The following is a 15,685-nucleotide window of genomic DNA, read 5'->3' on the forward strand; positions in this document are numbered from 1 at the left end:
TCTCTATTCAGTAGTCCCTGCACTGCATGACAACGCATCCGAAAATCTGTTGGCTCTAATGGATCCTTTCAAGAAAAGTATGAGTCACAATAAGCAGGAGATCCATACACACTTTTAAGTCTGTCAGTGGCTCATCATAATTTATTTTCTGCTAAAATGTACAGCATTTAAGTGACCGACTAGAAAGGTAACTCATAAATACAGGACTGTTGCTCTGTTAATTAGTACAGTCAGGATATCCCTCTTACGTCAAACTGCCATTCTGTACAGGTACAAAGGCTACAAAATAAGCTATACAAACAGACACGATACAATTTACCTTTTTACATGCCATCTGTTTTGTCTATCAACAAGGCTACTGCTCTACATTTCAGTAAAATATAAATCAGATGTTTTATAAAGATAAAAAAAATCTACAGATGGAATGAAAATGTAAGTTTAAAGGCATTTCATAAAAGACCAACTTTGGAGTAAATTGACACTCATAATAATTTTGCAACTCTGCCCCATTTGAAATGTTTTCGTTTATACCCTTCCCCCTTGATTTAGATTTCTACATGTACAAATACTGACATTGACTGTTCTTTGCTATTGTGACAGAAATTGCTTTAAATTGTATAAAAACAGAAAGCTGCCTCAGGTAAATAAACTTGTTATAAAGTAACAAATTATACACAATTAGCAATAGAACCTTCCAAGCCGAACGTGACGATTTTTTTTCCAAATCTTTACAGTATTAGAATCAACAAAAATAGAGTTTAATTTTTCCTTCCATATGAGGGAAACCTAACCAAGGCCATACATTTAATATAAAATTGCTTGCTATTAAGCACAACACTGTACAGTACTACTTTGATGCACTGTCACTAACAAAGACGTTATAGCATGCTAAGTATAACCTTACATTTAAAAAAATATAAAAGTAGATTTACAATAATTTAAATAATATGAAGGCATGAGTACAGACTTACATATATAACCTTGCGATTGCTAAAGGTACATTGAAAAGGCTCTTTTGTCCAAAAACATACAATGCAGGCACATTTAAAGGTTCCATAATGCAGGTTCCAACTTAAAGAAAATGTAACCTCCATTCAACTGCAATGCAGTTCAGGGGAGATTTATGCTTACACAAATGTTACATTTTAAATCTTATGCTGTAAGGCTTCCCATAAATAGGGGAAAAAGCTAAAATTTAGCCAATAAACAAAACTTTTTTTGCATTCTTACCAAGTGCTGGTTCTTTTAGAAAGATCCATAAAAGCGATCATTAACCATGAAAATAAGAACAAACTAAATACCTCAAGTCAGCTAGCTGACTTTGCAACATCATGACCTTTTACTTTCAGGTCGTTGATTATCGTCTCATATAAGGCCCGTTTAAGGGTTGTTTGGACATGCCGGTATTCACATAACCATGATGACCTGCTGGGCTGTACATCATATTGCCATGGGGAGGAGCCTGCATGGGCTGCTGTGGGTAAGGCTGGGTACCCATCATGCCCATCTGCATAGAGTACTGTGGAGATTGATTCATATAGGTAGGATTGCCATGGTAGCCCCCGTTCATCATAGGCTGCGTCACCCTGTAAGGGTTCATTGCCATATTGACGTTTACGTTCATCGAGTTGACGTTGTAAGCCGGAGCGGGCATGAGGTTCACCCCCATGTTCATTCGCGGCGGCATACTCAGCGTTCTCCCAGGAGCCTGCATGGCTACGGTCTGTGGACCTCTACCATACATTTGCTGCTGGTGGTGGGGCGGCAGAGGGGCCGATTTGGAGCGGATGGACATGGGGTGGTGGTGGTGGTTCTTAGGGGGCATTTGTGTTTGCAGTCTCTGAGATGGGGCAAGGTTCATGTTGGGTGTAGCCATGTTGCGCTGCAGCATCATGGGCGGTGGAGTCATGTTAGGGGGAGGAGTCACAGTAGACTGCGACTGAGGACCTCCACCAGGTTGCGACAGCGAAACCAGCGCAGGATTGTGAGGGCCGAGCTGTGTGGACAACGAGCCATTGTTGTTTGCATAGGATGAGATGGAGTGCGAGGGAGAATGGCTGAAGGGTAAGGTGTGGTCCATGATGGTATTGGTGAGTTGTTGTAGCTTATGCAGGCTGAATGTAGCTGACGGTTGACCGTAGTGTCCACCTCCATACTCTCCCTGGCCCATTCTTTCATACAGACCCAGGTTGCTAGAGGGGTTGTTGGATTCTGGGATGTCGGACAGCTGCATGGGTGGAGCGAAGCTGGCCGGCATGGAGCAGTGTGACAAAGGCTGCTGGTACTGGTGTTGTGGGTGTTGGTGATGTTGATGGTGTGGATGATGCTGATGATGGCTGTGGTGGTGACTGTGACTATGCCCGTGTCCATGCCCATGGCTGAGCCCGTGTCCATGCGGATGGCTGGGCTGCCTCTCCGGCACACAGCCTTGTGGAGACTTTACACTGCATCCCTGAGGGGAGCTCATGCTGGTTTGCTGGAGCATGCTGCAAGCGCCAGTATTGTTCACCACAGGACCGGCCATCTGCTGGGACACAGCACAGCTGCTCTGACTGTGGCTGCCACCGGAGGAGAGGTTGCCATAGGAACAGCTGCTCTGGGAGGAGGCGCCTGCTCCTGCTCCCGTGCCACAAATGCTGTTACCCAGCGTGGAATCATAACTGCTGGGATTCTCGTAATTCTCAGTGGTGCTCTCAATGCTACCTAGGTCACTGAAGCCACTGTCCACCACCTGCTGAGAATGGTCCGACACCGAGGGCACATCCATTATCGGGCTGGTTTCCATGTTGTTATGAAGCGAGTGCACCGAGACAGTGCCCTGATCAGGACTGATCTGCGTGTAGCCGCTTTCTAAAATGGACACCGCTGGACTGTTGACTGATCGTACAGATTGGCTCGGGTGAGAATGGACAGAAGACAGAGGGCTGCTGTGATCGGACTGCTGGCAGTCATCCACGGGAGTCATCTGAGGGCTCTGCTCGACGTGAACATAACGCTGTAGGCTGTGGCAGGCCTCCTGAGTCTCCACACAGTCCTGAAAGTGCCTCTCTTGCTCAGACTCTTGAGTCAGAGACTGCACAGCTTGAGCAGTCTCCATGTCAAGCTCAGGGCAAATGTTATGGTCCTCTTTTATTGCCGGGGTTAACGGGCCCATATGCTTTTCTTCAGGCCTCTGACTGTTATCCTCTTCCTCGGTTTCTGAGTCTGGAGGATGATCCGAGTCCACAGTGTCTCCCTGTTGCATGCCCAAACTCACAAGTGTGCTTTCAGACGCAAGCTCCTCAGAGCAATGAGGCGATGGCTCCATGAGGCTCGGCTGCACTTCAGGATTTTTATTATTATTATTAAGAGTTGTAACTGGCTCTGGGTCTTCAGTAATGTCTTTTTCTGTTAGTGGCACTGGGTCCTCTAATCTTTGTTCATGACTATCATCTTCATCATCTGCATCGTGATCATCCACATGAGACCGTTCTAGCTCTTCATCCTCATCCTCTTCCTCATCTCGTTCACCCGAGCCCTTACTAACCCTGCCTTCTGCTTCACCCTCTGGCTTCAGTTCCTTGACATCCTCTGTATTTAGAGTTGACTGTTCAGCATCATCTATTGGACCTGATGTTGTCTCATTTGTCTCATCAGTACAGGGAGAATTTTCAACTGTGTCAGACTTGTCTGTTGACTCATCCTCATTTACTTTGTGAGACTCTGGTTGCTCTGGACTGTGGGGCTCTGAAATACAGGTGTCCAGTTCTGGGTCCTCTGGCATGGGCTCTCTGAAGGACTCACATGGTTCTGAGAATGAGGCAGGGCTGGCATCCTGCTCCTCCTCTTGCTCCTGCTCCACTGTGACCATTGGCGTCTCAGGTGGTGTGTAGAGGTTGAGCTTAAAGCCCATTTTGCGCTCCTTTAGTCTCCATTTGGGAGGACCTCGTTTGACACCTTTGGGCCAGCCTTTCTTCCGTTTTACAGGTCGAGGATTGTCCTTTTTTACTGCTTCAGAAAAACAAAATAGATTAATTTATCTTTCAAATATGCAACAAAAGCAGTGTGTTGTAAATGTTACCATGTATGGGTTTACCTTCCACATTCGCTCCTTTCGATTGATTTGAGTGATTGTCATCTCCATGTCTTCTTGGTCTTCCAGGTCGACGCACGGCTACTCTCTGGTTTTTCTCCTCCTCTTCATCCTCCTCATCCTCGCTGCCACCCCTCCTGCTGGGCTGCAGCAGAGGGCTTTCTACATCAGAATTTTCGAATGGCTCATCTAGCACCTCTGTTCTCTCCGAGATGGTCTCAGTTGTAACACTGCTGTTGATTCGTGTTCTCCTCCGCCCTCTCTTCCTTCTGAGATTTTGGCGCTAAGAAAAAAACAAATACATTCAAGGGGGCTATTCGCTTAAGCAGAGAAGTGCATATTGCATGCTTGAGAACAACTTGCACTTGAGAATGGAATAAATACAGGGAGATGTCAAAGACTGTTAGACTTAACAACTGTCATAGCAAGAGTTGGCCACTTTTTTGTTGAATTGTCCCTGGTGCCCTTTAATCCAAAAAGCATAGGTTTGGAGGAGACCGATACGGTGAAGGGTGATGCTAAACATAGGGAAATGTGGCTGCGTTGTGAATGGGTTGCTTCATGATCTAAATGCAAAAGCCCATCATTTAGACCACAGTGCCTACACCACAGGCCATTCATTTGGAAAGCTTAGCCTGCCCAAAACCCCAAATGAGAGTGTGCTGAATCAAGCTGACCGCAAGATCCTCACAACATACTCTCCCCAAGGCATTCTGGGATAGCAGTACCCCAGTGCAAATAATCTGCAGCATTACTTGGTGATACAGAACTAAGATTTCCCACACAAATCATGAAAGCAATATTACTTAATTATGGACTTGAAGACTGATGGAAATTTCTGACTTGTGGAGAGTTTTGGATCTGTTTCCATCCTATTAAGGATGCTTTCTAAATGCTAAAGGATTTTCAATGTGAAGAACCATGATACAAAAGAGAAATAAATAAGAAATGCATGCAAGCAATGATTCTGATATTTACCTTTCGCTTGAGGCCCTGCCCAGACTGGGACTTGATCGCATTGTCTTCATTACAATTGTTGTTAACGTCGTCGTTGTCATCGTCGTCGTCATCATCATCGTCATCATCATCACTGCTGCTATCTTCACTCACTTCAAAATCTTTCCCAGTGCTGTTTGCAAACAGTGGGTCTGAGTATCTTCTGCTAAAGTTCTTGCACTTGGTTAGTGGAGGTCTTGTGCTGGTGTAGCCTATCCCCATTGTCAAATTCCTGATTGACGCACTATAGTTTGCACGGCGGTCTCTTTCCTGTTGTTCCACAAAAAAAAAAAAAAGAGCTTGTTTGAAACACTCGTACAGGCTAAAGCCAAGCAGACAAATAACATCTCAGTTATATACACTCTGCTTTCGTAGTGCCCCTGCAGTGCAGAAATTGTCTCTTGATTAGCCGTTGATATCAGCAACATTTATTTTTAAGCGGATATGGAAGATTACATTTCATGGGACATTCAGCAGCATTAATAATACAGGGCTTTGATTTAGGTCACTCAGGAAGCTGGGTTACTGTTGGAAGTGCTTTCAGCTATCTCTGTGAACTCACCCTGAACTCCTGAAAGGGATAAATTTAGCTCACTTTTCACACAAGCATCATCTTGTAGCTAATAATGCAGAGTCGGGGAAGGAATGAGTTACCTGTACTCATCATGATCTTCATGATCTGCCTAGTGAATAGGTTTAATTTAAAAACACAACCTCTGATTTTAGAGACCAGCAGAATAGCCTTTGAATACCTTACCAATTATTTTTTAGTTTAGCTATATGCAAAAAGGTATCAGGAGGTCAAAATGAAGAATAGAAGGGCATTTTACAAAATCTGCTGTGTCTGTACTCCAAACATTAACAATGCAGACAGAACACAGTAATTTGATGCAAGACATCTGTAATAGCTGTAAAAAACATCAACTGGACAGCAAGTCACCCTGTGGAACGTGCTGATCAAGCCAGGAAAACCACCTAGTTGTTTGTTGCATATTTATATAAAGGGGATTGCAGAAGATTTAATCACTGGATCAAGCAAAGATTTTTAAGGCAAAATGCAGACTTTGGACTCTTTTAACATATGAAACTGTATAGGTATACCAATGTTGCTGCCATAGCAGTGAGATCTTCTTTGTTTGTGGATGAGTAAACACAAGAAAGAATAAAAGAAGCCTCATTTTCTGGCAAACAAACCTAAAAGCTCTGAATATAAATCATTATTTAAAGTTTATTGTAATGACAACAGGTGAAGGCAAAATCGTGATTTTACTTATTTGTTAGTACTGGCTCAATAATTCACTTCTAAATGCAGAATTTAATGAGAAATCCTTCATAGTCCATCTTTAAATATTAGAACGCTCTGCTCTGGACAGACAAACAATTTAAACTGGGTTCACTAAAAGCAGGTGTGTTCAGTCTCTGATCAAATGATGAATAGATCTTTAAGCCTACCTGTGCCATGGCACTCTTCAGCTCCCCTGGTGGGCTTTTGCAAACAGAAACTGGAGTCCAGCTGAGGCAGTCAGGGTCAACCTCATGAAGCCTTGGCTTCACTCTCAGTCTATCCATGTGCTCCTCAATCAGCTGATATCTTCGGATGATTAGAAACCTAGGCAAAAATGTTAGGAAATGTATTCAAAATGCAGATATCTTGTGTGATGCATGAGAATTTGCATTTCATATTAAATGCACATGCAAATAGAGACAAAAACGGTATTTAACTCCCCTTTAGAGATGATACAGTACACTGAAAGCATGTGAGTAAATTGCCAGATTGACAGATACCACCACAGTCAAACCCACCTGCCATCCTGGAAATCAATCATGTTGAGCTGTTGAAGTGTGGTAGCGATGTCATGTGGACACATGCCCGTGGCTCGGCTCATTCCCCTGATGCTGACACTCTTATCTGGGTGGTTGTGCAGGTACTCTAGTATGACACTTTTCCAATAAGCCAAGTAGGACAGACGACCCAGATCAGATAGAGGCTTCTCTGGGGAGCCAGCCTGGCCCTCTAGCCTGGAAAGTAAGTAACCTGGAAAGACAGGAAGAGAGACAAAATGTGGAGAAGAGACAAGATAGTTAGAGTATTGTTTTTTTAGATCGGGTTTGAGTGTCACTTGGACAAAACATAAAACAACACAATCACAATGTGTCGTAATGTTTTTATGCAGCTTCATAAGGTCTAGAGGTATGTAATTGAATTATATTTTACACATCATCTTTTTAAAGACAAACAGTTATTTGTAAAAAATTAAATAAAGAATAATTACAGCTATAAATCTGATGAGTTAAGTTCTTGTGATGTCAATGTTACATTAAAGATATCAAAGAATACAAATATCACAGTATAATATTTTACTAATGGATAAAAACAGAGCAGAAAAAAAAGAGCAGAAAAAAAGTATTTTTTTTTCATATAAAAATAACTAACTATAACTACACGCACACACGCGCGCACACGCACAATCAATTTCTTCATAGCAGAACTGTACATTCAATAGTGGAGGTTTTCCATCCCAAACCTAACAATTAAGAGAAAGATCTGTCCAAGACATTTTAGTAGTGTGGGCACCAGAAGGATCACTCACATGAGAAACTGTCAGCTGCACAAAAGCCCAATCTAAAACCACCGATCATTCAAAATAACAAAAGTAAGAAAACATTTGGTCTTTTGTTTTTTTTGGATTGCTTAAAGTGTGAACTGAATTTGTGTTTTCAACAGATGCATAAGCAAAGCCAGCTTTAGATAAAACAGAACATTTCTAGATTCTCTATAGTAGACCTTTGCATTAAAACAAAGTATGCAAATGCTCTTCTGATTCTACACAGAGCGAACAAAATCAACACATTCACAAGCAAACAAATATCATCATGCACTGTATTCACGTTATATAAAGACATGCAAACCCTCTTGATAACTAAAATAACAATGAAACAAGCACCACAAACCATTTTTTCCATTTCATTATGAATGTCTAGTCTGAAACAGATCTTCTTTTTCCTTCCATGCAGAGTATAGAAGCATCTGTTCATGATACAAACAATCTTATGCTCACATCTCATAAGACTTCCAAACCAGTTAATGAACAACTTACTGAAATCAATGAGGAACCTTCCAAATCCTTGCCTTTGGTACTGAGGCATAATCATTATGCAGGAGACATTGTACTTCTGCTGGCAAAGCTTTTCCTTTGGGAGAGAAAGAGAGAAAGAGTGTGTCAGCGCACCGCCAACGCATGCAATTCACTGCACCTGGCGTTCTCCTGAATTGACCCAAACATAACCACACAAAACCCTTCAAACATATTGCAGAAAAGTTCAGATCCTAAAACGAGCCCCATAAAATAAACCCATCTTTAGCAAACCACTAAACAACCTGCTGTCACTCGGACTCCACTGCCGTAGGATTATATATATTCTTAATAATATCTATGTAAGGGTAATACCTTTGAAAAGTATCCAACAAGATGACAACCCTTCTCATCATTCTGTGTTAGAACATAGAAGAGAAAAGGCTCAACGTCGTAATACAGCGTCTTGTGGTCCAGAAAAAGCTTTGCAAGCAAGCAAAGGTTTTGGCAGAAAATTTTGCTGATATTTCCATCAACCTAAGCAGAGGGAAAAAAAGAGAAACCGTAAGTTTGAGATAGGCCATAGAAGGGCAGCTCCTTCCTCCTAGTGGAGCACATGTAAAGATCAGGGCCCGTATTCACAAAACATATATAAAAGGCTAAAAATAGGTCCTGACTTGCCAATTTAGGAGAAACTCTTGAAGAATGGGCATGTCAGTCCTAATTTTAGGACTTCTACATTTTAGTTTCACAAAGCATTTTTAGCGCTAAAACTAGCTCCTAAATCCGTGAAAAGTGAGGGGTTGTCAAGAAGACTCCTGATTGACTGAAACCAGCCATTAGTAGTGTTTGTGATAAAGAATCCTAATAGCTGTTGCCAGCAATCCGCCATAGACATTATACATCCTCGAGGCAATAGGCGATCGAACCGTGAGTGCCATAAATCCAATAAGTATTTTGATTTATAGATTTTATTCTGGAATGACAACACAAAGATTCAGTTATGCACAGATAAAATGCTTTTTAATGACGAGCTTTATTTATTTTCTAAATAAAAAAGGAAATAATGTCTGAGTACCTGTGACAGTTGTTTCATGAGTTCACACTTACAAATGATCGAATAGAGTAAACAAGTAAAATAAGCATATTTGACATGGTGTCCGAAGTGAGGCTCTAAGCACAGAATTTAGCACAAACCCAGAGAGTGAGAACACTTAGTGGTAAGATAAAATGGTTTTGTACATGTTAACATGATACCTCGTTCTACAATATTTCTATGGTTAAATCACTGACTTAGCTTAATATCTCTCTCTGTTCTTTAGTAAAAGTTGGTTTTAGAAGCATTCGGAATAAATTGTAAGAGGAAACTTTTAACTAAGAATTGTTCCTGCTATTTATGAGAACACTTAGTGGTAAGATAAAATAGTGCAAGGCTTACTAGGATTATGATGCATTTCCTGTTCACTAGACAAACAAAATACAGAGTCCTTGAAGAACTTCTGGCTTAAGCTGACATGGATTAAATCATGCAAGACCGGCTTTCATTCATGATGCTGAGATGTGCCTTTCGACAAGCTTGGTACTTCATAGCCTTTAATCTCTGGACATAACCCCTCTTGTTTTAATTGCAAATGCAGATGAGAAGAAATTAGGATGCGGGTGAAGTTGTGCATGAAGATTAGGAGCCAGTACTGACCTCAAACACGGAGAGGTTATCCTTCCTGTAGATCTCATTAGCTGGTGGGTGAAACCACCCACATTTCTTTGAATGCCTTTGCAGAATGTCTTGGCTTTTCATGTACTTTAAGCAGAACTCGCAGAGATAAAGCTTCGGTAATCTGAGAAGGTGAGCAGCAATTAATTACTACATGAAAAATGTGGCATGAGGGAGTCTAACTATAAATCACATACTAGTTTACATTTGCTTAAGGCTATATCTGGCGGACATTGTGAAAACTGCAGTAAAAATGTTCCGGAATTAATTTCAGACTTACCTTGAATATTCTGGAGGGTATGGTGAGGAATACCAAGTTTGTATCTCATATTTCCCAAACTCAATCAAAGGAGGGGATTGTCCTTGATCGCCAACAGTTTTCTTTTTTTGAAAAAAAAAAGAAATAATTTCTTTTAAAAATTTCAAAGAAATTGATTTTTATATTATAATATATACAACTCCTCTGGTGTTTTAAGATGGTCTCCCATTAACCCCAAAAACATTTCTAAAACTAGTCAACAGACCAGACCCTAATAAAGCCAGACTCAGACTGAAGGAGGCTTAGGCCAGTTTTTTTTCATAATAAATTCACACCAAGGGCATTGGTCCGTTCTGGATCGTCCTAGATTATCTTGTAATGCGAGGAGTTTACAGATCAAATCTTAAACCTCCCCATCTGCCATACGAAATCAGACATCTTTGGCATTTAAGATTTTAAATCAGAATAATTACGATACAGCAAGTTGCAGCGAAATAGTATCCATTTTGCTTCCCTGTGAGATCACTTGAGATGTTAAATCTGGAATGATAATTTTAAGAAAATCCTCAAGACATAGTGTGTGATGTGCCACGATTTTCTAATCTCAGTGTTTTCAGGTTTGCGATTTGAAACGAGAAAATCTGTGAAAATTGTCGTTTTGTGTGTGATGTAACCGGATTTCACAATCGGTTAAGTTTTAAAAACTCCTGTAGTTTAAGGAGTCCAGTTTAAGGCTGTACAATTTGGGTGGATAAACCCATTTGAGATTTCTAATAAAAAAAATCTGCATAAAATTTGGCCAAACATTTTGTGATAATATAAAATTAATATGATTATAACAATTATAATATATTTATTAAAGCCATATAATATCACCAAGTCATATTGTTGCGTTTGAAAAGAAAAGACCAGCTATTCTTTCAAGACAATGCTATGTGGTTGCCGAGATGTTCGGAGCAGTTTTACCATGTTCTAATTTGGTGTCTAGGGAGTTCTGGGTGGTCACCTAAAGTACGAGCAACAGCAATAGTAAATATAGACTCTCCTCACCTTTGCTGTGATCTCCTTGAGGTGTCTGAACAATTTCAGATCCTCTTCAGCCACATGGTCATTGAGTAAAATCATCCTTCCTTCCTGTGGCTCTCTTCTTGAGCATCTCTCTGCATTAAAGGCTGTGAGAGGTCAGAGAACAGACCTTTAAGAAATTGTGTGCAGAATGTAGTACAAAGAAACTGAAAAGATGCTGACGCTATAAAACCCAAAGCTAATATAAACAAGCACTAACCTTAGACTTAAAACAGCATTCAAAATCACAACTGCTAGCATGCAAATTACTACAGTCATGGAAAGGACAGCTGATAGGAAAGGCTCATATCAACATTGCTGGCCAACACACTAACCTCAAACCTCTAACCACACATCACAGTTTGTTTCTAGGCAACAGTGAACTCTAAACAAATACTCCATTTGTGCAGAGGTTGAGAGGGAACCAAACCAGGAGCAAGGGTCATTTGAAATGCAAACACTTTACATTAAAGTGCTTGTTACTAAAGGGAAAAGGCATTAATAACTTTGGTTTGAGAGGCAGGTGTGAGCAGCATGAGGACGTGAGCAGAGAGCAGAAATCTAAGGCTTTAGTGGCTTCAGAATTAATAAATTATTGAAGAAAAAGGTTAAAAACAAAAATGCAGAGATGCAGTATTAGTTGAAAAACAAAAATCCATGTTACTGTGCTTCTAAAAATGAGGAAGATGAGTAAAACGGTTTAAGATGAAAAAGCTAGTCAGCCGTTCGGAGGTTGAGGCCCCTGTGCTTACCATGGTTAGGGTCTGGTTTAACTCTTCCGTCTGCCAATCTGCCCTTCCCTGGTGTGTTGTTCTCCCTCTGCGGGGAGGCCTTAAACCTAAACCTGCCTAGCAGCTTGTGTTTTCTCAAGAAAGGAGTTCGTTTGAAATGGAGCGCCGACTTAAACGGTCGGCCCCGCTTGGGCACCCATCCTGAGGCCGAACTGGATAGGGATGCTAATTTACTACCGAAACCCTTGATAGGCTTTTTTCCTTGAAGCTGCAGGGACGTTTTGGGTGAGGTGGAAATGTCCTGGGTACGGCGCGCTCGCTTGGGCGGTGCGTAGCTGGGGAGCCCCTTTTGCCGGGACTGTCCCTGAGTGGTAAAGATGTGAGACAGTCCATCAAAGAGTCCCTTCAGCTGGTTGTTGCCTGGAAGGCTACTGAGGGACGGGCCGCTAGACTGGGAGGAGGAGCTGTGGGGGGAGTGGGCGGAGGAGGGCGAGGACAACAGGGTGGGGTTCAGCGAGATGGGGCTGTGTCCTTGCGAAGGGGATGGGGTAAGGGGAACACTAGACGGGGTGTTTAACCTCACACCTGGCGTCGTCACGCTGGCATGGTGTTTCCGATAGCCCCGTTTCCTCTGCCTGTGCTGATTCGAGGAGCCCGGCGCATCACCGCGCAACCGGCGACCCAAGGGCGATGGCGTGAAAAATTTGGAAAGCCCGTCAATGAGACCTTTGGTTTTCTTGTTGATTGGGGGCAACGTAGTGAGGGTGGGTGTGGATGTGAGGGGGTCAGTGAGACTCCTGCCGTCTGTGGTGGGTATAAAGGTGCTTGATGAGGGTGGGGTACAGAAAGTGCTTATGGAACCCCTACCATGCCGTGCTTTTTCAGACAGCTCAATGGATCCTGGACCACCACTGTCAGACCTGTAAAAGCAGACGACGGTTGCATTTAAAACACGAGCCACAAATGAATGAAAATCTGTGTGCACATCTTGACTGTGACTAAGCCTGAGCCTTGGTTTGAGAGCCTGATTTCACAGCTTTAACAACACGTTCCACCGTGTCTATCAGTGCTCATCAAGCCTTTAGGAGAGATGTAATCCCTCAAGTCTTGCACATTTAAAAGCTTACTGACCCAGACTCACCCAGTCCAACTGACAACGTTCTGAGTGAGCTTACAACACGACCATATGTTAAAAATAGACCTGCTAAGAATGCCCAAGGCTAAAAGTACATTGTAGCAGCCATGCTAATTTTAAACCTCGTAGATGAGAGGGCATGAAAACCTACATATACTCTCAAGGCAAGGTTGTGAAGGACAAAAATCAGAGTAGGCCATCAAAAAAAGAGCATTTACAGTTAAGGCAACATACTGATGTGAGACCTGTAACCTTAAGCCTGAAGCACAATGAAAAAGATAGAAGAAATGAGTTATCGTACATTGTTGGATGTGCTAGATTTTTTCTTGGCCTTCCTGGCTTTGCATATCGCCTTTTGATCTGGGCCGCTGTCTTGTGTAGCAACCGTTTTCCCTCCTGCTCCTTTGGCCTGCATACTTGGCAGATCCACATTCCTGGGGGAGGTCCGGGGTGGGGGGGTGGGGGGGGGGAGAAACAAAAAGAGAGAAGCATTTCAAGGATGGTTCATCATGTCTGCAGCTGTGACACTTTTCAGATAGGTCTTTGTAGTACTGAGCAGAGATGACCCACTGTGCTTTTCCCTTTATTTCTACTATCTTCAGAAGAAAAAGAAGAGAGCAAAGAAAAACAAGCTTTCTACAGGTAGCAGACCAGCAAGGAAACACTGAATAAATGACTTTGAAGTTACGCTTTTTCTTGACAGGACTTCAGCCTTCTCATCCTCTTTAGAGAGGAAGATGATGAATGAACGCAATTTGAATGATTAGATCATTTAACTGAAGTTAAATTAGCATGTCCTTTGATTTTTTGTATAGCACCGAAGATATCTTGTGTGGAAATACGCAGCACTGGTTTGTAAGATGAGAATCACAACTATAACAGAGCAAATTCATAGTGGGAACCAAATAGAATTGTAAACATAAATAAAGAAATAAAGGCCAAGCATTATTAATTTTCTGTATTCCTGTGATCTTGACATGACAAAAAGCAGATTGAGAAATGATGTACTGATAAAAAAAATAAAAAAATCATGTACAGCCATTATAAAAAAATTATCAACCAGTTAGACAGTTCATTAAAATATAATTGGTGCCAGTGAATGATTTAAAAATGTATCAAATTTCATGACAAAATTTCAATCACAATTGAAAGTTTAAAAATTAAAGATAATTTAATTGATATTTTAAAATGTCTTAGTCAATATATTGTTGATTATTCCAAAAGTCAAAGGCTGATTTATACTTCTGCAAATGCAAAACCTCTATACTGTGGGCTACGTGTCGATTTTCATGTATACTTCTGCATCCTTGTCCACTGCGACATGAAGTTACACATGCAGAGGGAGCATGTCTACTTCTGAAGGAGGGGTTCTAGCAGACCAATCACATCGCTTGCGGTCTACATAGAATTGACACATTGTTAACCTTTAACCTTCGACTTAGCTACACCATACACTCAACGCAGAAATATAAATTGGGCTTAACTGGGTATGCTACAGAGGTATAAATATGTAGCCACTGGTGCTCATTGGATAAATGAGAAGTAGACATCAGATGATGAAACAAAAATATTCGAAGGCACTCGCATCAAAACATTAAAAATGTTGACCAACGTGTTTCGGCTACAAAGCCTGCTTCAGGACGCATCAAGATATTGATTGATTTATTTCCATATCACTGGAATATGTCTATCACTGAACTATAATCGACATGAATATATTTTGCAGTCACATTAATAATTTTGTCAATCTGTCTGTAACAGAATATCACACAGAGGGCTGTTCACACAAGAAGGATTCTTGAAGCACATGCCGTTCTGTTACAGTCTTTTTGTAAATTGTGTTATTTTTCTTATAATTAATCAAACTAAGTTAAAATTGTTAAATTGACACCCGGACATGTTTTAAGTTAAAGCATTTACAAAATCCAAATTAAATTTTATGGGATTTTTCATGGCAGAATGTCACCTCCCTCCAGGAGTTGCAGACATTCAGCACTGAAGGCTCTTGTAAAATTAAGTGAAATGAACCTGTTCTGCTCTATTGAAACACTTTATGATGCTGCTCCCTTTTTATCTTGGCACTTACATGCCCATTTCAGACAAACTGCCATTAACTGAAAAGGACAAGCACAGTCATTTGCAAGCCAGAGGCAAAATCATTGAGAGAGAGAGAGAGAGAGAGAGAGAGAGAGAGAGAGAGAGAGAGAGAGAGAGAGAGAGAGAGAGAGAGAGAGAGAGAGAGAGAGAGAGAGAGAGAGAGAGAGAGAGAGAGAGAGAGAGAGAGAGAGAGAGAGAGAGAACCACTAAATAGTTCAGGACGTAGGGTACATATCATCTTACGATTATGTAACCAGAAGCCTTTTGTGCAATGGCACATTTAAACAGCTTCACCTTGAGAATGGAAAAATCCACAGAGGCAAACAAAGGCCTAATGTACCTTTTGGCATTCTGGAGAGTGGTGGGTCACAACACTCCATATGGAAACCCCTGTCACAGGAGTCACAGAAGAGCATCTCGTCCTGAATCCACAAGCACACACACAGAAACACGTCAGACAAGCAAAAATAAGATGCCATATACACTACACAAGTAAACAACATCCTGCAGTAAGTGTCAGAACACAAGCAGCGCTCTGACAC

At 41.5% G+C, this 15,685-nt stretch overlaps 1 protein-coding gene across 4 annotated transcripts in view; it reads right to left on the bottom strand.

The window, feature by feature from the left end:
• Nucleotides 1-504: 504 nt before the first annotated feature.
• The window catches only part of kat6b (K(lysine) acetyltransferase 6B), a 42,684-nt gene continuing 27,503 nt past the window's right edge, over nt 505-15,685 (bottom strand). For 2 of the 4 annotated variants that reach the window (XM_067422214.1, XM_067422215.1), the window contains exons 5-17: nt 15,484-15,565; nt 13,348-13,480; nt 11,933-12,831; nt 11,166-11,287; nt 10,137-10,237; nt 9,839-9,980; nt 8,518-8,679; nt 8,167-8,260; nt 6,872-7,103; nt 6,521-6,677; nt 5,051-5,338; nt 4,076-4,355; nt 505-3,990 (exon numbers count right to left, since the gene is read on the bottom strand). In XM_067422214.1, coding sequence (XP_067278315.1) covers nt 1,358-3,990; nt 4,076-4,355; nt 5,051-5,338; nt 6,521-6,677; nt 6,872-7,103; nt 8,167-8,260; nt 8,518-8,679; nt 9,839-9,980; nt 10,137-10,237; nt 11,166-11,287; nt 11,933-12,831; nt 13,348-13,480; nt 15,484-15,565 — 5,325 coding nt within the window. In that variant the 3' untranslated portion in view covers nt 505-1,357. The remainder of the gene's footprint in view (nt 3,991-4,075; nt 4,356-5,050; nt 5,339-6,520; nt 6,678-6,871; nt 7,104-8,166; nt 8,261-8,517; nt 8,680-9,838; nt 9,981-10,136; nt 10,238-11,165; nt 11,288-11,932; nt 12,832-13,347; nt 13,481-15,483; nt 15,566-15,685) is intronic. The other 2 variants (XM_067422218.1, XM_067422217.1) reach the window with 2 other exon arrangements.

Source organism: Pseudorasbora parva, chromosome 17 (assembly GCF_024679245.1).
Source record: "Pseudorasbora parva isolate DD20220531a chromosome 17, ASM2467924v1, whole genome shotgun sequence".
Classification (NCBI taxonomy): Eukaryota; Metazoa; Chordata; class Actinopteri; order Cypriniformes; family Gobionidae; genus Pseudorasbora; species Pseudorasbora parva.